We start from the raw sequence: 27,404 nt of genomic DNA, 5'->3' as shown, positions 1-27,404 counted from the left end.
GTAACTTCTAGATAAACAATTGGTTAGTGAAAAAGAAAAAAAAATGATACCCATACAAAGAAAAGCATGTATGAAAGAAATAGGAAATTTCATTATCACATTTCTAATCAACCATTTTGATCTCGTCTTCCAAATGTTCTGACATCAAGCCGTCCAATGGTGACATATATAAGCACAACTGAAGTATTATGCAACATCATTTATATATTTTTTTAAAGCCAGTGGCAAACTTTGATGCTTTCTAAGGATAAGATACTGCATCATTTTGTTTATTTAAAGATAAAACAAAAGCAAATTTAAAAAAAAATCTGCCTCTGGAGAGGCAGAACAAACGGTGGCAGAAACCATCTGAATTTTTCATGGCTTCATCCCCGCCAAAGTTAATGGCTCTCTGCCAGTTGTCCACTTACTGATCACCCTTTTTCTTGCCTCAGCTTCAGATCACTCCCTTGGAGCAGATCCTCCCTACCTGTAGACCCAACAGCCATTTCCCCTTCCCCCTTGCCAGTGGACTGTTCAGGTAGCACAGGCCACTTGCCTCGGGGCACAATGGCCCCTCCCATGCCCCAATGGTAGATCTTGGTTTAATTAGTCTACCTCAGTATTTCTCAACCTTCTTTCTTTCACTGTCCCCTCATGAAGTCTTTGTAGACGTGTTTCTACTCAAATACTCCCCAAACTCCTCCCATGATATTTTAATACCACAGATATACTGTACAGCTGTTTATGTAGCCCTTTGGAGGACCATGAACCGCTGTAACATCTAAGTCTTTTTGTCCCTGTGGCAGGCAGAATAATGGCCCCCTAAGCATTTCCACATGCTAATCTCTGGATTCTGTAAATATGTTTGGTTATACAGCAAAGGGGAAGTAGGGTTGCAGATGGAATTGAGGTTGCTATTCTGCTGAATTTCAGATGGGGAGATTATCCTGAATTATCCTGGTATGTCCAGTGGAATCACAAAGTTCCTTAAATGGGGAAAAGGAGGCAGAAGATCAGAAAGAGAAAGGGCATCTTGAAAACGCTCAGTTGGTCATTATTGGTTTTGAAGACGGAGGAAGGGGGCCATAAGCCAAGAAATGCAGGCAGCCTCCAAAAGAGGAAAAAAGCAAGGGTTTTCTCCTAGAGCCTCTAGAGGGATACAACCCTGCTGACACCTCAGTTCTGGCCCAGTGAGACACATTTTGAGCTTCTGCCATCCAGAATTATAAGATCATAAATCTGTGTTGTTTTTAAGCCCCTAAGTTGGTGGTACTTTCTAATAGCAGCATAAGAAACTAACCCTCCCCGCACCCCAAACCAATTCTTGTCCCTATGTGGCAATTCTGTCACCAGTGAGCATGCATCGTCTAACTCTCTCATTGTGCTTCCACTTCCCTACTGATTTAGGAATAGGCTTATGACAGAATTCTGGCCAAAAAAAACATGTTGCAGGGAGGGGGGTTTCTTCTGGAGGTTTCTGAAAAAGGATTATTGCTCTTAAAAAAATGGATATATTTGTAAAGGGAAATTTCCCTTTGTTTCTCTATAGATGTTGCCATCTGCATGTGATACCTGGACCTCCTACAATGAGACAATGAGGGCAGAAGGATGACGAGAAACCCCACCTTCTAAGGACAGCAGAGCAGAAAGAAGTAAAACCCATGCTGCCTTAGTTGGACATTGACATAACCAACTGTGGAGTTGACATACCTCCAACCTTCTCGTGATGGAAGAAGAAAAATGCACTTATTATTTCAGCCAGTTTTGGATTGGGTCCAAGGCTTGCTAGCAAAAGCAGCCCTTCTTCCCTTTACCAGAAATGAACTCATTCTGTAAGCAAAACACCCACCACTAGGTATCCCCTCATTAGCTGAAATTTAATGTGGTGAACAGAAATATTTGAAGTAAAAGATCATTTCAGTCACAGAGATTATAACAATGAAATGCTAATTAGAGATGTTGAGCAGATAGTTTTTAAAAAACAACAAAACCCTAGAATAGCACAGAAGGTCCTTTCTGAGCTAGCCTTTGCCCATATTCCAAGCCTATTCCCTCTTACTTATTCCATCCCTACACTCCATGTAGCCTGTACTCCAGCCATTGCAAACACGTGCCTCTCCATCCCTGTGCAACTGTGCAGGGTAGTCCCTAGAGCCCTTTCTCCTGGCTAATGCCTTCTCATTCTTCACAGTTCAACTCATACTGGCTTCACGGAACCAAGCCTGGCATCACCCCTACCCCGAGAGAATTAAGCATTTGTGATCTTACTTTACCTTTGCTCCCCCAGTATCTTACGCACATCTTCATCTGCACTTTTTTTTTTTAAATAAATTTATTTATTTATTTATTTTTGGCTGTGTTGGGTCTTCCTCACTGCACACGGGATTTCTTTAGTTGCGTCGAGCAGGGGCTACTCTCTGTTGTGGTGCACGGGCTTCTCATTGCCGCGGCTTCTCTTGTTGTGGAGCACGGGCTCTAGGCACGCGGGCTTCAGTAGTTGTGGCTCACGGGCTCTAGAGCGCAGGCTCAGTAGCTGTAGTGCACGGGCTTAGTTACTCCGCGGCATGTGGGATCTTCCCAGACCAGAGCTCGAACCCGTGTCCCCTGCATTGGCAGGCAGATTCCTAACCACTGCGCCATAAGGGAAGCCCTTCATCTGCACTTTCAAACTGTTAGAACTGCTGTGATTGTGTGAGTCAACACCCATCTCTCCCCTCCGCTAACCTGAGCTCTGAAGGCAAAACCTGTGGTCTTCATATGTAACCCCTCTACCTAGTTCTGTGCCTGGCCCAGACTGGGAGGGAGGAGGGGAAAGAAGAAAGAGAGTGAGGATGAATATGAATGAGATAGATTGAGTCTGGAGCTTCGATGAGACACCAGGACAAACATCTCATCTGGGGAGTCATCAACACACAGATGATGGTTCAAAGTGAAAACCTGGACGAGATTGCCAAGAACAGCTCCTTCAGAAACATTACCACTGGGGTGGGAGGAGATAAAGGTGCCAAGAGGGAAACATAGCAGAAGGAGCTCTGCCCGCTATTAAAAAAGACAGTTTCCAGAAGAAGATAGCAGCCGCAGTGGAAGATGCAGAGGGTCAAGAAGGAAGAGGGCTGGTAAAGGCCTTGGACTTGGCCTCAGAGAGACAGCCTCCAAGAGAGTAATTTCACAAGAATGAGTAGAAAAGAGGCCGAATGACAGGGGATTGAGAGAGAGTAAACAAAGAATCAGTGTGTCCACACTGACCACACCTACATGTGCAAGTGGCTGGACCAGAAAAGAAAGAGAACAAAATATACAACTCTGTCTTCTTTTGTTCCATATTCACATAGGCTGATAAGCCTGAAAATGTTTTTATTTTTTTAAAAATTCTAATGCCTTTACATGTTTTGGTCCATTTAGGAATAAGCCCTTTAAGGATTGGACCAAACCAGCTGCCAGATGACTATCCTATACTTTGCTACACAAAGAAGGGTATAACATAGTTTGCTCTGCAACGGCTGACTTGGCAGCCTGGAGATGGGCCACACAGTGTGGTTTTGGGGGCAGATGCCCTTTGCTCCAAGAGAAGGGCACAAGAGCCAGAACATCTGAGTCCTGGTACTAGACTTTCTACTAACTCATTCTACGACCTTTACTAAGTCATGCATCTCTCTGGACCTGCTTCTCCCTTTCTAACCCACTGTGTTTCTCTGATCCCCCTCACTGGTACCAGGAAGTAATTCAACCGTTCAACGCATATTTACCTATTAGTTCAATGAGCAAAGCATTAAGCTAAGAGGTTAATTCTTCTAATGGAAAACTCTGATCCCCAATGTCACTAAATCCCTCCTGGGAAAGGTAACAATCTGAGCTGTCATTAGTCATTAACACTAATCTGTAAATGTTTCCTTGTTTATAATAATGGCAAACATTTATTAGGAGCTTACTGCCTGCTAGATCCTAAGCTTAAAACTTTACATGGATTTTCTCTTTTAATCATCACAAGAACAATAGAAGTGAAGAATATCGTTATTCTCAGTTTGCAAATGAGGCAAGTTGGGCTCCGAGAAGTCACTAATGTTGTCACATAGTGAGATCACTAGAACAGGATTCAGAGCCATGCAGGGTGACCCCAAAGCCTGTTGTATAGTCAGGGTTCTCCAAAGGAACAGAACCAGTAGGATGTAGAAACACATGGAAAGAGATTCATTTTTAGAAATTGGCTCATGCAGTATGGGAAGCTGGCAAATCCAAAATCTGCAGGGTGGACCGGCAGGCTGGGGATCCATGAAAGACCTCCCCCCACCCCCATAGTACAGTTCAAGTCTGAAGAATGTCTGCTGCAGAATTTCCCCTTGCTTGGGGAAAGTCGATCTTTTGTTCAATTCAGGCCTTCAACTGATTGGGTGAGGCCCACCCACATCAGGGTGAGCAATCTGCTTTACTCGAAGTCCACTGATTAAAATCTCAATCACATTAAAAAAAAAAAAACTCACAGAAACATCTACAATAATGTTTGACCACGTATTTGAGTGCCACGGCCCAGCCAAGGTGACATATAAAATTGACCATCGTATCTGTGCACTCAACACAATGGGGTACTTAATAAATATTTTTTAAATTATTGGTTCACTGCCAAACACTTCCTTTTGTTTTTCTCATTTTGGTTAACAACAGAATTCTCTACCTAGGTGTCCAAACCAGGAGTTTGAGAGTTATCCCTGACTCTTCCTTTTTCCTCACTCTGTACATCCAATTGCTTGCAAAGATCTATTGATTCTACTTCCTAACAGCGCTCCTATTTATCACCTCACCTCCATCCTCACAACCACAGCTTTATTTAAGACCTTGTAACTTGTTGCCTGGACTATTGCAATAACCTGCTAACTCATCTTGCTGCCTACAGATAGATTGAGTCTCTCCACCCATTGTTCAACCTACTGTCAGAGGGCTCTTCCTAAAACACAAATCTGGTCATGCTGCTGCCTTATTTTAAATCCTTCAATAGGCCTATCTCCTTAGTTGGGTGAAAAGGTCCTTTACAATCCTGCCTTCATTTATTTTCCAGTCTCATCTCCTGTCATCCCTCCAATAAACCCCTACACTCACTGCAGCGCCCCCTTACAAAAATAATTGCACTCCCTTAAAACTGCCGTATCTTTTCTTGGCAAATGCTGCTTCCCCTCTGCCTCAAATGCCAGCTCCCTTTCTCCCCAAATCAGTTCAAAATCATCATTTTGTGAAAGTGTTTCCTGAGATCTGGGCAAAATAAAGTACTACATACCTGCCTTCCCAGAGCCTTAATAGAGAATTTGCCAACCACTGTAAGTAACTTCCCCCCTAGAATATAAATTCCTGGGAGACAGTGCTGTGTTCACGAACACTTAACAACATAGTACCTGGATATATAAGACCAGGTACTTTATAAATGTATTTAGCATAAACATGACCTTCTAGAGGTCACATTTGTGGTTTCCCCCTTAGTAAAAAAAAAAAGGGCTTATCATTTCATAATGTAACACAGGGCCTAGAAATCACCACAGGTACCAAGAAATAAAAAGCAGCCCCATTTTCCTTGCAAAAGATTATAGGATTTTTTTTGTTGCTGTTTTTCAAGAGTTAAAAAAATGTTTCCCAACTGCTAAGGAGAACTGGTAACCAAGGAAGAAATGATGGCTACAACAGTGAAAAAGAACAGAGGCAGACTGAGCTGCACTTCAAGATACTTGCAAACAAAAGGATCTTCAGACACAAGACAGATTAGGGGATGGATTCTTCTAAGGAGATAGGTTGAACTGTCATCTTATTGTCCCCAGCAGCTGTGCACATGAGTACCGGAACCGTGAGAGGAGACTGGGGACTTCTGGGCGTACGCTAGTCTGTGTTTGTTATAATAAATAGGACATGAAACCACAAGGCACCAACATTACAGAGGAGACAAGCTTTACGGTTCTCAGTGAACACAAGACCACTGAAAATCTGGGGGAGATGAGGTTATTATAAACCTTATATCTTATAAGTCATTAAAACAAAGCCGTGCTATAATTGTGTCATATTAAAGATACACAAAGGGAAAGAAGGTAATTGTTGAGGGAGACAGAGGTTCCAAGCCTCAGTCGCCTTGGCCAGGTCTGAGGATATTAAGAAATGTTTCTGTCCGGTCACTCACTTACCCACCCATCCTGGCCCCTGTTTAGGAATCACTGCTACTGAAGGCCAGTGAAGGAGACACCACCGTTCCTATGACAATGACGTTCAGACCACTGAATGTTTCAGAGTAAGAACAGGGTGACAAATCTTTATCACCATGGACGTGGAAAAGGTATGGGACAAAACAATGCATACCAAGAACGTTGGGAACTCAGAAATATAAACCTCATCAACGGAGCAGATGACCTTCTCGGTCATAAAATTGAACTAAGGGAAAAATAAAGGCATGTATGCCACAGGAAGCAGGCAAACTTTTATTTTTATAATTGAGAATTTCAAAGCAATCTTGTGCCTTTATCAATGAAAATTTTTAGCTCTGTGAAACATACATTGTTTGAAATGCTAATGTCTGTCTCCCAGGTCTCCACCTACATGCATTGCCTCTTCCTTCACTACTTCGCCCAGTGCCTCCCCTTTTAAGGAAGGGGAATGCTCCTGGTTGGAACCGATCGTCTCATCCTCTACACTCACACAGCTCATGACCTGTACTTCTAGGGAGCAGTTATTTTCGCTCATCTTGGCTCTAAGCGATGTGATGGTCACTGTCCCGTCACATCCTTCTTTACGTCCCTCCCCAGTGCCTATCACAGTGCCTTGTCTGTAGCCAACGTGCAGTACACCTAATCCAGTGTGACCTCCGGACAGCTCCTCTTGTAGCATAAATAAAAGAAACCAGAGCTCTGTTCCTGTTCCCCCGTCATTAATCAAGTCCTACCTCCAGCTTTTTATTTACAAGCAGGGGAGAGAAAAGCTGAACTCACAAGTTCATGCTGCTGAGATCAAGACCCGAAGCATATGTTGACCCAAATGGAGGGCCCAATGCCAAAAGCCAGGGAGGAAACCAAAGTTTCTCCAAGGAAAAATATAAGTGGGGAAAAGAGGAGAAAACACCCTCAATCAAGACTGGATACTGTAGCCAGCCCACACCAGGCATACCTGTGTTGGAGCTTTGGTAACTGCTGCAAGATGTTAAAGCAAGGCCAAGCAGCTGGGACGGGGGGGACAAAGGGGACAAAGGGGCAGAGGAGCAGCTGCCAGCCACAGCCCTACCCCTCCCCACTGCAGGGCTCCAGGCAAAAGCAGCTCCAAGCTGTGGGAGGGGAGAAACTTTCAGTTTGGCTGAAATTCAGTTTTATTCCACTGGGCTGGCCATTTTAATAACTAAAATGAGACTTTTCATATATTTAGAAGTGACTAAAGGACTAAGAGTCTGAAGCCAAGCTATCCTCCAGAGGAGGGTGTGGGGGGAGCTAGACCATCACAAATGAAGAATCAGTAGGAAGAAAAAAAATAATAAAGACGTTGCTTAAAGAATTTGCTTAAAATAAAGGAGCTGCATTTTAAAAATAAAGAAGTGGCACTATGGAGGACAGTCAACACACCAATGACATTTACACTTTTTAAGTCAGTTCTCAATGACGGGGCTTTCCCAGAGTGCCTTTCTCCCTTTAAGACGCATAGAACACAGACTTCCATGCTTCCTGACAGTCCTGCAGGGAATCCCTTTTTTTTTTTTTTTTTTTAATGGAGAAAAGAAAAACTCCTTGATTTAGAAACCATAAAAAGAACTAAAATATCTTCTTTGAAAATAGAGAATTCAGCCATGTTTAAAACAGCCAAACAAAATATACTAGTTCTTTCCTTAGGCTCTGGGATCCTCTGATGGTTGTCCAGTCAGCTAGTGGTCAGAACTGACCCATGGCTGGGAAGGCAGCTCCTTGGCCACTGTGTGATCTGTGCTATTTTCACAGAGGGGACTCCACTGGTCGGGGGGAGCGTGCATCTTGCCACAGATAACTGCTGGGGAGGCGGACGTGGCCACCCTCCAGGAGTGTGAAGCCCCTGGCTTCTTTCCTCTGGTTGCCAACACACTTGGCTAAAAGAGAGGCAGGACAGAAAGGAGAGCCTTTTCAAAGTAGAGGAGAACACTCAACAGAAGCCTTTTCTTGTCCTTGAAACTGCTTTGCTTGTTACCATTTAGATGGAGGCCAAAACTATTTTTGACAAATATTATGATTCATGGCTACATTTAAATCTTATTTTTCAGGGAAATTTTAGCTACTGTAACAATTTAACATATGTTGATAGAGCTCTCTCATGCCCCAGGCACTGATGAATAAGACCAGGTTGCTGCCACCCTGAGAAGGTCACGGTCTAGGCGGGAGGCACAGAAGTCGACAGGCTGACAGCACACAATATGCACAGTGCTTGCCTGCCCGGCAGGCTTTTCTCCTTGTTCTAGAAGAGCATCTTAATTTAGCATTGAGGCATGATCCCTCCCTGTGGCTTTGACCATTTGTTTCAAGTGGGCCTCTCCCCACCTACCTCTCCTCAGCTCCAGAGGGCATGTGACCCATGTCTGGCCACTGTGAACCGTGCCTTCCTTAGGCCAAAGTGGTTGCTTGAGTCATGGACTGAAACCCAACTTGGTGGAGCCAAGTCTGGGCCTTTGCCGGAACCAATGGGAATGAAACACACCCTTCCCACTACGGTTGCCATAGTAGGTCGAAGGTATCCCCCCAGAAGAGATAACTGTCTGGAACTCAGAACGGGACCTAATTTGGAATAAAGGTCTTCGCAGCTTTAACAAAGGGAAGGAACTCAAAATGAGGTCACCTTGGATGAGAGTGGGCCCTAAATCCAATGACAAGTGTCCTCATAAGAGAGAGAAAAAGAAAAGGCTCAGACACACAGAGAGGAAGGTGATGTGGCCGTGGAGACAGGGATCCGAGTTATGCAGCCACAAGCCAAGGGATGCCAAGAATTGCTGGCAGCCACCAAAAGCCAGGAGAGAGGTGTGGAACGCACTACCTCTCAAAGCCCCCAGAAGAAGTCAAGCCTGCTAACGCCTTAATTTCAGACTTCCACCTCCACAATGGCAGGAGAATAAGTTTTTGTTGTTTCAAGTCACACGGTGTGGTGATTTGTTAAAGCAGCTCTAGGAAAGGAATACAGTTGCTAAGCTGGCAGTACACAAGCCCACAGCTGCTGGCAGCCCTCTTCCCATCACGTGGAAGAAACCTGAGGATAAAGCCAACGTGCAAGTAAGCAGAAGCCAGAGCTGGAACGGGATGCATTCCTGTCAACTTCATTTTAAAATGTGGAGCTAAGCCAACCTGAGGTCAGATTTACTCCTAGACTTTTTAAGTTTCTGAACCCCAAATTTTCTCGTTGGCTTAAGTCTGAGTCCTGACCAAGACAGTGAAATAAATGTTTTTGTAAAAAAGTAAATAAACAGAAACCTCAGTTAGAGAGAGTTGGGAGACCAGAAGGGGGAGCTCTCAAGCCCTGTGAGGATAGCAGAGCCCAACAGGGAGAAGAAAGACTCCTCTTTTGGCAAGGACTCAGCCAATGAAAAGCCGTGGACTCTGTTTACTAGCGCCCTCCCAACTTCCTTTTCCCCTTTATAAAAGCTTGCTCCTTCCCTTGCCATGTGGGGACTTGCCTGTGGCTCACCGTGATTGCAGACCCCAAATGGCAATTCCCTGCTGATCCCTAATAAACCCATCTTCGCTGGAAGAATGTCTATTTTTCTTGTAAGTGTTTCAGGTCAACACTTTCTTCACTAACGATGTGTACAAAGGGTTGCAATTGCAGAAAAGAGCTCGGCTAACCCCTTCTGGGTATCTAGGAAGGTTTCACTAAGGAGGTATCATTGATGCTGGGTCTTAAAGTATGAAAATAGCTCCAGGCAGACACTGGGGATGCTGCATTTCCAGAAAAGGGAAGAGGATCCACGCAGGTGCATTAGAAAATGCTCAGGTCATAAGATGAGGCACAAAAGCACAACGAGTGAGGGGAGACGGAGGGAAAGGCAAGAAATCAGGCTGTTTAAAGAAAGAGCATGCTCTCTTTGTCCTCCCTACAGTTTCGCAGGACAAGGATGGGAAACATGACTGCAGAAACCAAAGTCTGTAACCTGAAAAGAGAAATAGCAAGAGGCAGTAAAAAGAACATGAACTTTGGAGCCACAGAACTCTGGGTTTATATTCCATGCTACCACTTACTAATTAATTAGGTTATCTTGGGCTGTTATGTACTTTTTTTGAGCTTTTAGTTTTCCCATCTGTAAAATAGGTATAATATATGCCTCATAGCCTAATGAAAACTCAGTTATATGGTACATACAAAGTAAGCACTAATAGTTCCCTCTCCTTTCAATGAATTATCTTGGACTTGGGGACAATAAGACAGACAGACAGACAGAGAAAGAGAAAGAGAGAGAGAGAGGGAGAGAGAGAGACTTTGGAAAGCAAACATTCACATTTAATAGAATATGGTGTATGTTGGAATTTACAAATCAAAAATAATTAGGTCAAATCACAGTTATACATACTTTAAATGAAAGTTGCACTAAACCTAATTTTTAGAGACCAACGTGTCAGATCACCCATTTCTATGACCCTTGACTATGTGGACTCAGAAGTGTTTCCAGAATCACCGTTGTATTATGAAAGCATAAAAGTGTTCAGAAAACTGCATAATGATTAATGCGCCCTCAAATGAATCAGTAACACAAGAGTATAAAAGCAACAAGAAATATGAGTTAAGAGGAAAATATTTAGAACAATTAACAGGAAAACTCTAAACTTCAGGTCCTCCTAGAACACAGGAAAAAGAGCAATAAAGGTCTCTAGTGGACTTTGTTCAAAAAAAAAAAAAGTAACAAAAACCTGGGAGACACTTACCATTTTAACTCTTTTTCACTGAAGCATCAGTTGGAGTGAAATTTTGCCAGGAAATAATTCACTTGATCTCCCACCCCTGAATCATCCATTTAAGGGAACCATACTGTCACTTGGGACACACCCATTCCAGTCTAAGGGCTCTAGGACACACTCTGCTGTTGACCAACAAGTCTTAAAGGAGTTTTGCTTCAATAGCTTAGGTCCCCATAGCATCAAGTCACCTCATTTTCCCAGGCCTGGGACTTTGATCCTATCTGTACCTAGGCCAAGTCACACACCTCCCTGCCTTTACCTCCACCCAAGTCCAAGTCAACCCCAAGAAACTTCTAACTCATATTCTGGTTCCATCCCTACAATCCAGTGTTTGCACACGATCCCCTTAAAATCTGAATTGTACCATGTCACTCTCCAAACCCTCCAAAGACTTTCCATTGCTTGAGAATAAAATCCACACTTCCTGCCATGACCTATGACACTAGTCAACCACGCCTTTGACTGCTTTTCACCTCCTGTGCTGCCGCCCCGCCCCTTGCTGGGTTCTAGCCACACTGGCTTCCTGGATATCTCTCAAATAAATCAAAAACACACATTTGTTCCTTTCTTAATAAGATACACTTCATAATTATTAGCTTGAATTTATAATCATTAGTTTGTTTACTTGTTTTCTTTTTAAATCGGTCTCCCCATCAGAATCTAAGCCCCTTAAGGCCAGAGACCAGAGCTGTGAATTCCCAGCACCTAGCACAGTCCAACTTCACATGGACATCAATCATTTGTCAAAAGGGTCATCAGTGAACAAGCTCCTCGGGGCCTGGAGTCATGAGTCTAAACATCAGAAACCCTATACCTTTAGGACATCTTGCAGTCATGAAACACATCACACACTTATATACCTGGAAGACTCAAAGCCAGTTGAAAGGAGAATAGTACATTCAGCATATTTACCTCCTTTCTGATTGTGCATCCCCCCTATTTGTCAGACCTAGCAAAGCTCTAGCCCTTAACTCGGCTTTGCCCCACCGGAAGTGCAGATCCGCCATCTGGTTCTGGTTCTGAGAATCAAGTTTAGCCGTCTGGGCATCAAACTCGCTGTCACCTACTTAAGCTACTGCTTCTGTTTCCCAACTTAATCCTGGCCCTGAACTGGTTTCTTGGTTCTCTCTCCTTCCCATGCAACTTCCTGTTGTAGACCCAGCCATGCCCCCAGACCCCATGCCTCCCAAGTAACAGCAGGTATGTTGTGAATTCTTACCCTGGGCAGGGTTTTACCCTCTTCCACTGACCACTTTCATGTGGACTGCTAGCCTGTCCATCTACCTACCTCCTCCTCCAAACTACCTGCTTCCTGGTGTCCTGTCGCCAGGATTCACTCACCTGCTGTGTGTTCATTTACTCACTCATTCAACATTTTTAGAGCATCTTCTAGACCTTGCAACTACAGTACTATACAAAGACTAATAGGCTCTGATATCAATTCCAGTGGTGGCGAGGGCCTCCCCACACCGACAAGCAGTTCTCAGGACACCAACAAGTTTCCTACAATTCAACTCAACTCTGACACTGTCCACCCAGAGAGAGTATCAGATTCCACAAGTTGAGGGCTCAGTCCTACAAGACTACCCCCCACCCCTGGCCCACAATGCAGATGCCAATTGCAAGCCCGAGTTATCACCTGTACTTCTGACCAACTGGTTATCAATTGGGGGTTCCAACGACCTCCTCCTTGGACTTGAGATAAATAAGGTATGCTCTCCACCTCCGAAGGAAGAGAGAAGTCATTAAAATCCACAGTGGTAAGATATCTCCATGGTTCCCTAGAAACGGACCAAGGGTTCACAGTTGCCCACTTCTCACCCGCTACTTTGTCTCGACACAAGTGTACTCAGGCTTCTCTCCTTCCTACATGCCCCTGAACTCTGTCTGCCCCCAAATCTGAGCAAGCACTGGAAAATGGACCATGTCCCCTTTATCAGCTGCCTCTGGAAAGCGGCTGATCAGAGCAGGACACTTTCCTGGTCATTTCCCCTTTGCCGACCCAGACTTCCCTTAGAAGTTTCTATTAAGCTGTTGCTTACCGCTACCTACCATATAAAAGAAAACCCTTCTTCCCTTTGACTTTGCGATACTTGTGGATTTTTGAATTCAAGTCTTCTCTCTCTTGCAATCGTCTTAATTCTGAATAAAGCCTCTCCTTGTCTAAGTCTGGATTGGTTTTTTACTTGAGAGAACACACAGAAGAGAAACCTCACTTACGTTTGTCTGGGAGGATGAGAAGGTAGAGATCTGAGAAGGCTTCCTGGAAATAATCCAAGAACTGAAGGATAAGGAAATGTAAACCAGACCTACGTAGGGGGAGGACAGGAATTCCGGGCCGAGATGTGGCGTGAGCGGATCTCTTGCCACAGGGCAGTCGGTTCAGGTTATCACCCAGAACCATAATCTCTTGATCTATGCTCTGCAGGGCTAGATGCACTTCTTGTCCCATCCTGCATTTGGTGTTGCTCCCAAACATCTGTACCCGGTGAGCTTCCTAAGTCCAGATTTATCCCTCTGTGTGCCCACACAGGCACACTTTTCCTTCAAACATGTATTCTTTCACCCAGCATGCCATGGACATGGACTGAACTCTGGTATCTCCAGAACACCCAGGGGATCAAGTTGTTGATGTGACAGTTACAGACCCTCTCTCGTTATTTTCATGGACTCTCGGTCTGAGGCATTTCACACTGTAGGCTTAGGTTGAGTTCCCATAGCCCAGAGGTAGGAGACTAAAAGAACATGAGAAATGTAAAGACCGTAAGCTTGACAGGAAAGCCTACAAGGGCGGGAATCAGGTTGGACTCACCCAGTGCCATATCCCCAACCTCCTAGAAGGGGGCCCAAACGTACAATACGTGCTCAAATATTTCTTGAATGAAGTGTCACATCAACTCCCATGAATATTCCCATCCACCCTAGGATTCCTCCTGGCAGTCACATCAAACCCATTCTGAAGGGGAGCACAGTGGTTGCCCTCCACGATACTAAACACAAAAGGCTAACAATGGACTCTGCACTTGCCTCTTTCCCTTAATTGCCCATTATGTGGGTACCAGCGGTGATTCATGATGCACATGTGGCCCCTGAGTCACACGGCCCTGTGTACCACTGCTTCAGAAGTAGGTCTGAGCTGCTACAAGAGGCATTTTTTTTCTCACTAGTGGAACTGCCAGAGATATGTTTAAATCATTACTTAAAATTCCTTTCTCGACCAAACCTCTTCCCAGAGCTGTTAACAGGAAACAAAATGTGCTGACTCGAGTTTCACTTTGCCTCCTTTCCCCTGCCTTCCCCTTGTGGAGTCCCCAGTGAATCATGAAATGCCTCTGACCAGGCAGCATGGAAAGAAGCAAAGAAGGAAGCCCGGGATCTGTCAAACATGCAGATGTTAGAGCAGAAGGACCATGTGGCCCAGTTTTGCCAAGGGATGTGACCCTTGAAATAATTGGCGCCTTTTTCAATAAACTATTCATCTTATACCTTCCTGATTGCACTATTCTTGAGCCATTTCTTTTTAAGGAAACCATAATTATTGCTTAGTTGATAAGTTATGACGGAAAGCGGGAAAACACACCATTCTCAGGCCAACTCTTTTAGCACCTACAAAAAAGTGACAGGAAGGGATTCTGATATTGCTTCATTTCTGCAGAAAGATGTTTTTATATTATGTTCTATCAACACAGTAAAGTGCGGATGGCACGCTCATCTAGTGCTGGAGTTTCCAAACAGAAGAGCTTGAACAAGAAAATGACTTTGGAAAGGGAAATGAAAGAATGCAATTTCTCTGGGGCTAAGCGCAGGAGGAGAAGCACACGCCTGCCGTGACGCAGGCATTCAGCTCTGAGGCAGGCAGAGCCCAGCCGGCAAGGACAAGGGAAACGGGGATGGCTACCTTGGTTACGGAAGCTGAGGCCTCAGGAGACACAGGGGATTCCTGGGCCCAAAATTCACCTAAAGAACCGGGACACATGTGGGTTCAGTTCAGACAGAACTCCACGAATCAGGGTTCAATCCAGCAGTTAGGGTTGGTGTTATGGCTGAATTGTGCCCCCCCCCCAAATTCACATTTTGAAGTCCTAACTCCCAGTACTTCAGAATGTGACCTTATTTTCATTGCAGATGTAATTAATGAAAGGTCATTACAGATATGATTAATGAAGATGAGGTCATACTTATATGAGATCATCTAATATGAGGTCATATTGGATTAGGGTGGGTCCCTCAGAAGGAACCACCCCTTCTGACACCTTGATCCCGGATTTCCAGCCTCCAGAACCATGACACAATAGATTTATGTGGGAATTCCCTGGCGGTCCAGTGGTTAGGATTCCACACTTTCACCGCCTAGGGCCCAGGTTCCATCCCTGGTCAGGGAACTAAGATCCCACAAGCCACGGAGCCAGCCAAAAAAAAAAAAAATATATATATATATATGTGTGTGTGTGTGTGTGTGTGTGTGTGTGTGTGTGTGTCATTTAAGCCACCCAGTTTGTTGTACTTTGTTACAGAAACCCTAGGAAACTCATACAGTTGGCAATAAGAGTTAGGGAGCAGGAAAAGAATAACTCGAAACAGGGACAACCCTGTTGATGACATACCCTGACCCTTCCTAAGCATTTAAATGGGAATTTCTGAGAGAGAAACTCAAACCATCCTCTGAGACTGAACTCCTTTTATTCTAGGGATACGACACTAAAAGGATGTGAGAAATATAAAGACAACAAGCTAGACAGGGTCAGGACCCCCGCACACACTAGGGACCCAACAGACAGGACTCTGTTCAATGGCTTCACGCATAGTCAGATCTCAACAAGTGCATGAGTCATGCAGAGGGCCAGATGCCTCCACCCAGTCAGGGGAAAGAGTTGACAAGGAATAGGCAGTGTGTCGTGGTTCAGCCTCAGAGGTCAGAGTCTGGGGCAGAGCCCCACTCCTAGGGATCCAGAGTCAGGGTGAGACAGCTCTGTAAGTTTGCTGCAACCTAGAAGGGAGCTCAGGGCTCACCCTGGGACCACCAGGTACAGGGTCCGTCTTGGCAAAATCATTCCAAAGCCCAGAAACTTGTAAGCTAAGGTCAGGACAAACTATTGGCCCTGATTAAGACTCGGGAACTGAACAAAACTGAAACTGCTGCCTAGGGCGTCGGTGATGCTGGGTGGGAGTGACCGGGGGGAACAGGGGCTAAAGCCGTAGAGCAAGTCAGACACCGATTATCTATGAACGGACACATCTGGGTATCCATCCATACATCAAGAAATGAGAATTGTCAAAACCATATGTTCACAGATACACACGTTACAAAGTTGGCACCATATTCTACATGCATTTTTTGTCTCTCTTTCTCAAGAACTTGTGTTGAACTTACCTAAATTCATTCCACTCACATCACACAGCGTACTCCCTTTGAGCTTGGGGTCCATAAACTGTCACCCTCCACTGCCTCATGGCAGGTCTTTTCGTTACGTGAACAGCAGGATGCCCTCTCTTGGGCACTGTGTTCTTGGCCAATGCCTCTGAATGATGCCTCCATGAAGGCGATGATCACATTCATTTGAAAGAGTTTGTTTACATCTCTGTATCCTCTGATACAGTAACCAGCTAGGAAGCAGAGGCCGTGATTCATCTCTAGATCCTGAAAGCCTAGAACAAGGATGCCCTGATCCATGGTGGGTACACAATAGATGCTGGCTGAGTCAGTTAATATATAGAAGGCTCAAAAGGAAGAGGAGAAAGCATATTTGGTGAGCCAACGCTGACTGGCATTTAATTAATTCATGCATTCAACTAGGTGCCAACACTATTCTATGTAGTATATGAGTCATGCTAAGAAAAAATAATAATAGGATTGGTCTCTGCTAGGAGGTACAAAGCAAGTTTCAGGAATGAGGAGGACGGGCTGCTTTTATTTGAGCTCTTATGTAGGCCTCACTCTGCTTTCTTATTCACTCACTGAGCTAACAGGGCACAAGTTCTGGGCAATAAGACAACCCTGGATCACCCCTCAGCGAGGATGCCTAACACAACATGAGTTGGCAGTTGTTGACCACTTACCTCGAGCTACACGTTGTTCTGTATGATTTCTTTTGATTCTTAGACAATTGCTATCCCCATTGTACAGATAAGAAAATTGAGGCACAACAAGAGTAAGTAATTTACCCAAGGTCTTACAGCTAAGCTGTGACAGATCTGGAAGTCAAACCCAGCCGATAAGAAGCTCTTAGCCACTCCCCAGCACTGTTTGGCCTGAGGGAATCCAGGGTGGGCTGAACCTATAGATTACAGGCTTTGGTATTTTCCAGTAATAAAAAATTGAATTCTGAGTGGTTCAACAATGTGGAAGACCAAAGCTTCCCATATAGGTTACGTGTTAGCAAAGAAAATGCATAAGCCATTGTTGGGACCATCTCTGCCCTTCAGTTCCCAGAGCCTGAGGAAGCCTGACCACTAGGCTCACAGCGCCAACACAGCCATGAACTGGTGACAATGGTCATTCAACAGAAATTCATGAAGCACCTGGCATATGCCAGGCACTGCACTGGGTGTTGGGGTAGGGGAGTGTCCTTCCATTGAGAAAAACACATTCTGGAGGAAGAGGTATACAGAGAAATTGGCATTATGATCAGAGTGGCAAGTGAATCCACAGGGTTAAGCTCAGGGACTCATGAGAGCACATCACTAAGGATGAGGCAAGGTACCTCAAGCTTGTCCTGATATCTGAACAATGTGCTACCTGAACAATCAGACGCAAGCAAACACAACTGTTGGTGACACCATAAGCAATATTCAACAGTCAGGGGTGACAAGATTAAGACAGGGTAGAAGATGTACCACAGCAGTTGTGGAGGGCTAGTAAAGAGAACGGAGAGGGTAGGCAGTCAGGAGCCACTCAAAATCTCCTCTCTGATCTTTCAGGCAGAATATGACTAAGTTTGAAGGTAATTAATGAATCATGCAAAGCCTTCCCTGGCTATTTATCCTACACACTGGCAGCACATCCACCACCTTCATAATAATCTACAGTTTTGCCACACATTCTGGAAAAAAAATCTGTATTATCCCCATTCCTTTCACTAGTAATACCTGATATCAAATAGCACTTTATTTTATAAGTTTTAAAGAACAGTTTATAAAGAACATTTCACAAGTATTCTAGCACACGATGATCACTGAGCAGAGGGCCACCATTTTATAGACAAGGAAATTAATCTTCAGACAAAGTCTCATAATTGAAGAAGGGGGATTTAGACACGTTTTTGACTCCAAGGTGTGTTCCACCGCATCAAACTGCCATTGTTTACTAAATACTTAACTATGGCGTTAGAATCATAGGTTTAAAAGCATCTATTGAATGCTATTTGCCATTTCACATTAATAGCAGCTGTTGCTACTTAGCAGTTCCTAAGCCCTAAATATTAAGCAAGGCCAGAATGAAGAACGGCTTTGAAATGATGTTCCATTTGATCAAGTTCTGCAGTAATTGTCAAAATCATATACACTTTCTTTGGATTCCTATAAAGCTTCCGCAGGATCGCTGCACCTGCAGTTCCAATTTGCAAATTTCCTCAGCCCTCCTTTGAAGTTATTCTTGCCAATTACCTGGTGTTAATATTAATTAAACATGATGTGCAACTTGAAATGTGCTATCAGTGGAAGTCAGCTGTAGGAATATAAAGTAAAAATTTCAATTGAATTAAAATGTTTCCTTTCATACACAGTATTTTACAACATTAATACTTTTGTCAAATTGATTTTTGCCTGCTGGAAGTCATTTTTCCAAAGCAATGAACATCTATGGGAAAAAGCTGCTTTTTATGTACTTTTTTCTTTCTCTCACTTAAAATACTTTGTTTTATTCTTGAAGCAAATTCATTGCAGTTAATAGAAACTTGATTCTCGTTTATAACCCAAGAGGAAAAAACGCTTTATTTTAAAACTGTACTGAGATAGCTTAAAATGATCAGAGGACACTTTTCCATTGTAGAGGTGGAATGAAATTTCCCTTACTTTATTTCTTGACCCACACCGAAAATAAATTACTATCAAATGTTTTGGCAAGTGTCGGTCATTTTATACACACAAAAATGAATTAATTAAATTGATTTATTGCATTAACATTTCAAACAGATTGTGCCAATCCAAAGACCTCTGTGATCCCTTCCAAGTCTGAGATTTTAAGATTCTGAACACGTCAGACAATAGTCAGAAGCTTCCAGCATTTGCAAATTAGAAGAAAAAAGTCACGTATGGTAGATTTGACAGAATCAGGTCTGTTCTGCCCCTTGTAATGTGTGGGATGACGACTCGCAGGCCTGTCATCTTCAATAAAGCATTCATAAACACGATGACTGATTAAAGGAGGTGTGTTGCCATACTGTGCAAATCCACAGTGAAAAGATAAAATGCTATCACAGATTCCTTTTATCTTCAAAGATAAAGCTTTAGCTTCCTTGCCCCTTGGCAGCATTAACATTTATTATCCTGTCTTCTTTTTTAAATAATATAATAAGGTAAGACAAAGAAGGGAAAGAATCTGTCTAAAGCCTCAAGGAAGTCATTTATTGAGTCACAAACTACAAGTTCCAGAGCTTATGACAGAAAAGCATGGGTATGTATTATTAACCTTCTTATTATAATATCAATGAAAACATCATATCAAAGCATTAAAACAAGACAGACATAGAGGACTGTGGTGCTAACAACTGAGGATGTGTAACATAGGTGATGGAGAAGTCTTAACCACCAGCAGCAACTAAGCTATTCCCTTCCCTCAAGCCAAAAGAGACCAAAGGGGGAAATAAAAATAAATTAGGCCAGAAAAGACTCTAGATGTCCAAAATTTCCCAGGTGTCATTGAAAAGAACAATAGCTTGGAATTACACAAAGCAGGGAGGCTGAACAGCCGGTACACCACTGTAGAGGGAGTGTCCACTGTGATCCTACTAGGAGGCTCCTGACCACTTAGAATCCTGGGAAAGCCAGACACAAGGATCCCACCGCCCACCCCCGTCTGGAACCCTGAGTCATCCATTAGGTTGCCTCATCTACCCAAGTAGTCAAGACTGGGAGAGTAAAATTCTGCAGCACTTCAAAAGGAACTTTTGAGCTGGTTATATTATGGTCTGCTCCGCTACCAAATTCTGTCTACAGAGCACCCCCCCTCACCTTTATTGCTAACTGTTTATCCTCTTGGTCGACCTCCCATCCCTGTCACTGGGAGTTATCTCCCTAAGTACACCCTTCATCACTACCACCCCCTGTTATAGGTATTAAATTGTGTCTCCCCAAAAAATACAGCAAGTACCTCAGAATGTGACCTCATTTGGAAATAGGGTTATTGCAGATATAATTAGCTAAGATGAGGTCATACTGGAGTAGGGTGGGGCCTTTAATCCAATATGACTGGCATTCTTATAAGAAGAGAAGACAGAGACAGAAACAAGAAGGGAAAAGACAGCAATGTGATGATGGACGCAGAGACTGGATTGACGGATGAAGCTAATGAACACAAATGATCACCAGCAAATACCAGAAGCTACCGAGGCAGGAAAGGATTCTCCCCTATAGGTTTCAGAATCAGCATGGCTCTGCCGACACCTTGATTTCAGATTTCTAGCCTCCAGAACTGTGAGACAGTATGTTTCTGTTGCTTTCAGCCACCCAGTTCGTGGTGTTTTGTTATGGCAGCCCTAATATACGCGCTCTCAGGGACATTCCTTGATTCTCTGCCACTGTACCACACACTTTCAGCTGTGCCCTCTGGCAAAGTTCCTGTTCTCTTATGAATATCTGCTCAATAACCTTGACTTTTTCCTCAAGAACTCCTACCATCGCCTATCATGGAAAACTTCAAAGAAGACTGAGAGCCCTCCCATGGCCACAAACCCATCAAGAGAAGAGAAAAGAGAACACTCTGCCCTATTCTTAGCTTTCCCTTACTAAATCTAGCCCATTATTCCCAAATCTTCATTTTTTTTCATTTATACTAATTTTATTTTTCCAGCTTTTTTGAGGTATAATTGACAAATAAAACTTGTATATATTTAAGGTGTACAACATGATGTTCTGATATATGTACACACTGTGAAATAATTACCCACAATCAAGCTAATTCACATCTCCATCATCTCACATAGTTTTGTGTGTGTGTGTGTGTGTGTGTGTGTGTGTGTGTGTGTAGTGAGAACACTTGAGATCAACTCTTAGCAAATTTCAAGTATACAACAATACAGTATTACTAACTATAGTTACCATTCTGTACATTAGATCTTCAGAATTTATTCATCCTGTTTAACTGAAAGTTTATTTCCTTTGGCTAACGTCTTCCCATTTCTCCTACCACCCCCCACCAGCTCCTAGCATTCTACACTCTGCTTTCATGAGTTTGACTTTTTAAAATTCTACCTATAAGTGAGAGCACATATAAGTGACAGCATGCAGTATTTATCTTTCTGTGTCTGGTTTATTTCACTTAGCATAATGTCCTCCAGGTTCATCCATGTTGTCACAAGTGGCAGGATTTCCTTCTTTTTTAAGGCTAAATAATATCCCACTTAACATATATTTTCTTTATCCATTCATCCATCAACGGACACTGTTTGTTTCCATATCTTGGTTATTGTAAATAATGCTACAATGAACACAAGAGTGCAGATATCTCTTCAAGATATTGATTTCATTTTCTTTGGACATATACTTAGAAGTGGAATCACTGGATCATGTGGTAGTTCAGTTTTTAATTTTTGAGGAAACTCCATATTATCTTCCATAATGACTGTACCAATTCACACTCCTATCAACTGTGTGCAAGGCTTCCCTTTCCTTTACATCCTCACCAATGCTTGTCATCCCACACCTTTATGTAAAGTTTCTCCCCAAGGGTGTATCTTCCACCCCCTTTAATTCACACTCTACTACATGTTCTGCCTCAGCAATTACCCTTCCCACCTCAATTATCAATTTGAATGAACTTCAGATCTATAGCTCAATTCCTGCCTTGGCTTTAGATCAATGTTCTTTGCTGCTCTTCTCCACAAAGGTATGTACCAGTACTGACAGTTTCTTGGGTTCATAACCAAACTATGCTTCCCACCCCAAACCAACCTTTCCACTTCACTGTCTCTTTTCTATTCATGGTACTTGCATTTTCCCAATTGCCCGGGTTCAGAATTTCAAGCTTCATTTTTTTCTTACCTTCGAGCTCTAATTCCAATCAATTGCTAAGTTCCAGAGACTCCACCTCCAAGTGCCTCTCAAGTCTGTTCCCTCTTCCACTTCTATTACCACTACCCCATGTGAGGCTAAGACTGATACTACAGAGGCCTCTCAACTGGTCTCCCCATCTTTCGCTTCTCATTAGCAAAGTCTTAAATACATATCCTAGTAGACCCCTCTCTCCTCGGTAGTTTCCTCCATTGTCTAGAAAATAAAGGATAAAATTACTATCCTATGAGGTAAAGTGCTCACCTATGTGTCCTTGTCACAAAGCCTTCCAGTTTTGTCTTCCATACCTCACTACACAAACTATGATCCAGTCAAATTGTGCTATTTGTTGATCCCAAATATTTTTCTTTTGACTTCTCCAATAAAAATGCTATAGTCAAGGGGCTGAGATTATAACAGCTAGGATATCAAGGGGCTATTTGTCTTATTTTATCAAATAATTCCTGTCCCTCTCTCCCTGAGAAGGATCGTGACCAGAGAAGAGACATCACGGGCATCTGTGTTCATGACCATCATTCACTCATAAACTTCGCTCTCCAAGACTCACGAAGGATACTTCCCCACGTCTCAGATTTTGTTAAAATGAAAAACGTTCTAAACAAACCGTACAGGCATTGTATCACTAAACAGATTTTCCTTTCACTATCATTCCATTATGATCTGTCAGAATTAATCGGAGACAAAACATAGGAAGCCTCAATTTACACTGAAATTTCTTGGCAATCAACGTTCTTGAAAAGAGAAATCCTGAACAGAGTACAGGAAAATTCAGAAGAGTCGGGAAAATATACAATTTCATTAATAGGCAGACACTCCAAAAAATGATGTATACATCTCCTTCTCAGTCAAGAGACTAAGATTTTTAAAAACACTAGTAACACAGTGACAGAGATGTCTTCAACGTCGTAGTAAGAGGAGCAAATGTTATAGAACTAATGAATTTTCATTAGAGGCATCAGATCATTTCAGAATGGGTTAAGTTGCTACCCTATGCCATTCCCATTAATATCATTGTCATGTAAAAGGTTTCATTTTCAGCTATTTTTGTTCTGGATAAAATCTTTGTCATTAAAATGAGGGATGATTTTGATATTTAATATATTCCATGGCATACTCTAGTGTGGTACTAATTTGGCCTTTTCAGTATTCTGCATATTAATTGACAACCCAGCCCTCCTCCATTCCCCAGATAAGTGAGAACTGAAATAGAATGGAAAGCCAATCACGTCACAGAATACTGAAAGGATCAACACAGAAGAAACAGGTTGCTCTATCAAGGGCATCCTACACAAGGCACTAAAATTATTTCCTCCCGTACTAATGACTAAGATAGAGACAGCAATAATTAATGGTATCGTCTGAATCCTTTTAGGTGACAGTTACCTAAGAAGAGCAATGCTCCTTAAAAGTGAAAACAAAATATTTCTTTTTTAGTAAGAAGAGTAAAACTGCGATCTCACTTAACTTCTAGAACAATGCATTTTATCAGATACTTCAACAACTGGCAAATCATGTCCTGTACTGAATTTTTCATAGTAATCTGTTTCGTGCACACAAAATGTGCCCTATAGTTGAGAATGTACAGGATCACTGCAGAAAACTTCTCATTTCAATACGTGCTCTATTAGTTTCCTTCTGTCGTTGAATTACCACTTTGGTGAGAACCGACATCAGCTGCTTAAATAATGCATTAACCCTGCTTTCAGAAGCTATTGTTTTCATTTGAGTGGGCATTTCTCCTAAGGATAAACTTGGGATTCTTTTCCAAGAAGGTAATGTAATTTACCCTCATTTAAAGTTCAGTTGAATGTTTTGAATCATCTTTATAGCAGTAGTGATATAAATTAAAATTCCAAACAGCACAGGTTATGGCATCTTGGATATTTACAACAGGAATGAATAGTTGTCCCTTAAATAAATTAAGCCAATCTTTCCAACAAAACCAGGTCTTTTCTACATTTTCTGTAACAGCATAGCACTGGAACAAATGGTAAACACACCAAATATTATGTATAATAAGTTTCCATGTTCTGTTATATGCAGAAGAACAGATCGCAGGCATCTTCAAGTGTTTCGAGAGAAAACCCTATTCCAATAACTTTGTCTTTGCTAATTAGGGAATAAACCCAAATCACTCCCATGGTCTTTTCCTGCACTGAAGCTTCTAAGAAAAACAATAAATTATCAATATAATTTCCTGCAAGTTCAAAATTACTCAAAAACAGCTAAAGGGCACGTTAACTTTTCGACAAAACATTGTTATTACTTTTATAGAAAAATATGCAAATTTTATTCAGTAATTCTTAGTAAGAACAATAGCATTTGTTAAGTAGTGGTAACATGTCTCCTTTCAACCACAAAGTTATATTGTTGGCCAGTCAGCAATAATATTTATGCCCTAAGTTGTTTTTGTTTTCTGGTTTTTCCACGCAGTGTAAGCCTCATGGTTAAACATACACGTAGTAAAACACCTACAGAGATTTGGATGAGAACCTTGAAAAGACCCGGGACAGAGTTCACGAGCACCCTGTTTTAACCAAGTTTTCACATCTTGCCCTTTAATCCCCCTGGAAGCTTCAGAGTTTGAGGTAAGAATAAAAATTCAAAAAGTGAAACATGAGAATAAGAATATCGCTTATGTATAGCCTTGGGGGCTACTTCAGTACTGTTTTAAGATGATTACCAGTCTTAATTCCCTCTAGTGTTGGATGTTACATTCCACTGCCTTTTTAAAAAAATTTAATGACGCGCTAATGTAAACCTCCATCTAGAACAATCAAATAGCATGTCATTTATTCAAATTTACAGTGGCTCTAACGTGCCAGCAAAGTCCCTCGTCAAAACAGACAGCTTTAAAAAATGTTCGCCTGAGGCAGGAGCTCTAATTCCTAAATTAGTACCAAAGTGTCACCTTGATAGACCAAGAACAACAAAATCATTTATAATAAACCCAGCTTCCCCCTAGAGTGGACAGCCTGGGTCACGTATCTCTAGGAGCTCTAATTATCCCATACAGATCAGAGAGCTCTTGGGGGTGCTCCGACTTCTGCAACCTGTCATCTCCAAATGCAATAATCTGATAAATACACGCTTACCGATCTCCCGCGAGATCTGAGTGAAGGCCTCCACACCGCTCTCTCCGTAGTTGCCCTCAGAAGCCAGTGTTGACACATAGTTCCACCCCAGTGCCGTCACAATGTCCACCATGGCTTGCGCTTGGTAGGAGTCAGGCGGGACCACCCGAGAGAAGAAGTCATACCTGGTGTTATCACTTAGCTCTGGGGCTGTGGATGCATAGCTGATTTGAGGTATCTGCGAAACAAACGACAGGTCATTTCAACCCATGAGGAATGCTGTCAAATGATGGATCGTCACACAAGAGACTAAATAGCCAAAGCTATACCAGAAACCTAGACAGATCAGCCTGCAGCCAAAATATGGTTTCATGACCACCAATTTAATTAGAACGTATTTTATAAGGGTCTGTGGACTCGCTTTCTTTCAAAGCACATTTCTAAACAGTAAGAAAGAATTCAGTTTGGGTTCAGGTCCCATTGTTTCAGAAGCCAAAGCAAAGCATTTGTGCTTTTTGTTTTTGTTGCTTTTTTATTCTGTACATGATAAGTTCTGGTGTGGAAATGAGGCAGAAATGAACATGAAATGTACATACATGCTTCAGAAAAAGTCACCTCTGAAATCATCTTTGGCTTTAGGACATAAAGGCTACATAATAATGAACAGAGAATTTAACATGAGGCTATTTTTATGCTTGATACCATTTCAGCCTTAAGATTATATTTTTGGTAAAGTATTTTAAATATATAGTTTTGCAAGTCTAGCCACTGCTTATTGATATAATCACTACATACCACAATAAGATTTGGGAATAGCTAACCATGTATCTTTTAATTATAACATCTTTCCAGCCTTCCCACCCTCAAAAAAAAAAAATCACAAAACAGGAATCCATACCACAATTGCTTTAGGAAAAGAGACTATTTTCTGGCATAAAAAGGGTGAATTGCTAGAAGATATTCAAAATTAGAGATCGTATGTCATTTCTCCTAAATAAATTCAAGCTGAGAAACAAATTAACTGCATGCCATAAATCTACCCCTAAAAATGTTTGAAATGCAATATTCACTCATATAAACAAGTGAAGACTCTTACTCTACCAGTGAAAAGTGCTAGGATAGAAGAATACAGGGATGTTAAAGAAGTATGGCAGAAGGACATGCAGGCTAGACGGAGCACGGAAGATGCAGGAAATCTGGCATATAGGCCAGGAAGGACATTTCAGCCACACGAAACTGCATGTCCAAGGCCATAGAGTCAAGAAAGGGCATGGTGGGACTTCCCTGGCGGTCCAGTGGTTAAGACTTCGCCTTCCAATGCAGGGGGTGAGGGTTCAATCCCCGGTGGGAGAGCTAAGATCCCACATGCCTTGCAGCCAAAAAAACAAAACATAAAACAGAAGCAATATTGTAACAAATTCAATAAAGACTTTAAAAATGATCCACATCAAAAAAAAAAAAAAAAAAAGAAAGGGCATGGTATGGTATTGCAGCATTTCACATGGTGGTAATGCAGGATACCAAGGGAGGAATGTCAGGAAGGAAAACTGCAAAGTTAGACAGAAACCAGAGGATGAAGGGCTAGTCAGGTATGACAAGGAGTGTGGATTTTATTACCAAGGCCATGGGGAAGCACAGCATGATTGTAACCAAGGAAATGACATAATCAAATTTTTGGTTTAGAAAGATCACATTGGCAGCAGTGCGGAGAGTAGCAACCCTCAAATTTCAGTGTCTACCTGGGCAGCCCCATTCCCAAAGATTCTGACTTAGTATGTCTAGAGATCTAGGAATCTGCATTTTAATATGCCCTCCAGAAGAATCTGATGCAGGTGGACCCACGCTATGCTTAGAGATAAACTGAATTAAAGGGAAACCATACTACATGCAGGACAACCAGTTAGAAAACTACTACAGAAATCTATGTAAGAAAGTATAAAAACTGAAATAAGGCAGTGGCAGGTGGAAAAAGGAAGGGTGTAGAAGCTGTAAGTATCTAAAAGACAAGGAAATGTGTAAGAAGAACGTGTAATGACTCTCAGTTCTATGGCTTTGGTATCTGAGTAGACGATGTTTGCTATTTACCAAGACAGAAAAACAAGAGAGATTCTGGAAGACAAAAATGATGTGTTCAATTTTTGATTTGTTTCTTTTGAGGTTCCTGTGAGATGAATGAAAACAACTAAAAAGTGGGCAATAATACTGTGGG

General features: G+C 42.4%; 1 protein-coding gene across 1 annotated transcript in view; it reads right to left on the bottom strand.

The window, feature by feature from the left end:
* Positions 1 to 27,404, bottom strand: part of GRM8 (glutamate metabotropic receptor 8) — a 749,540-nt gene that overhangs the window by 595,386 nt on the left and 126,750 nt on the right. The window contains exon 2 of the mRNA XM_060155979.1: positions 25,217 to 25,433. Coding sequence (XP_060011962.1) covers positions 25,217 to 25,433 — 217 coding nt within the window. The remainder of the gene's footprint in view (positions 1 to 25,216; positions 25,434 to 27,404) is intronic.

This window comes from Lagenorhynchus albirostris, chromosome 8 (genome assembly GCF_949774975.1).
Source record: "Lagenorhynchus albirostris chromosome 8, mLagAlb1.1, whole genome shotgun sequence".
Lineage (NCBI taxonomy): Eukaryota > Metazoa > Chordata > Mammalia > Artiodactyla > Delphinidae > Lagenorhynchus > Lagenorhynchus albirostris.
The sequence above is the reverse complement of the archived record's forward strand: the minus strand, read 5'-3'. Positions and strand labels throughout refer to the sequence as shown.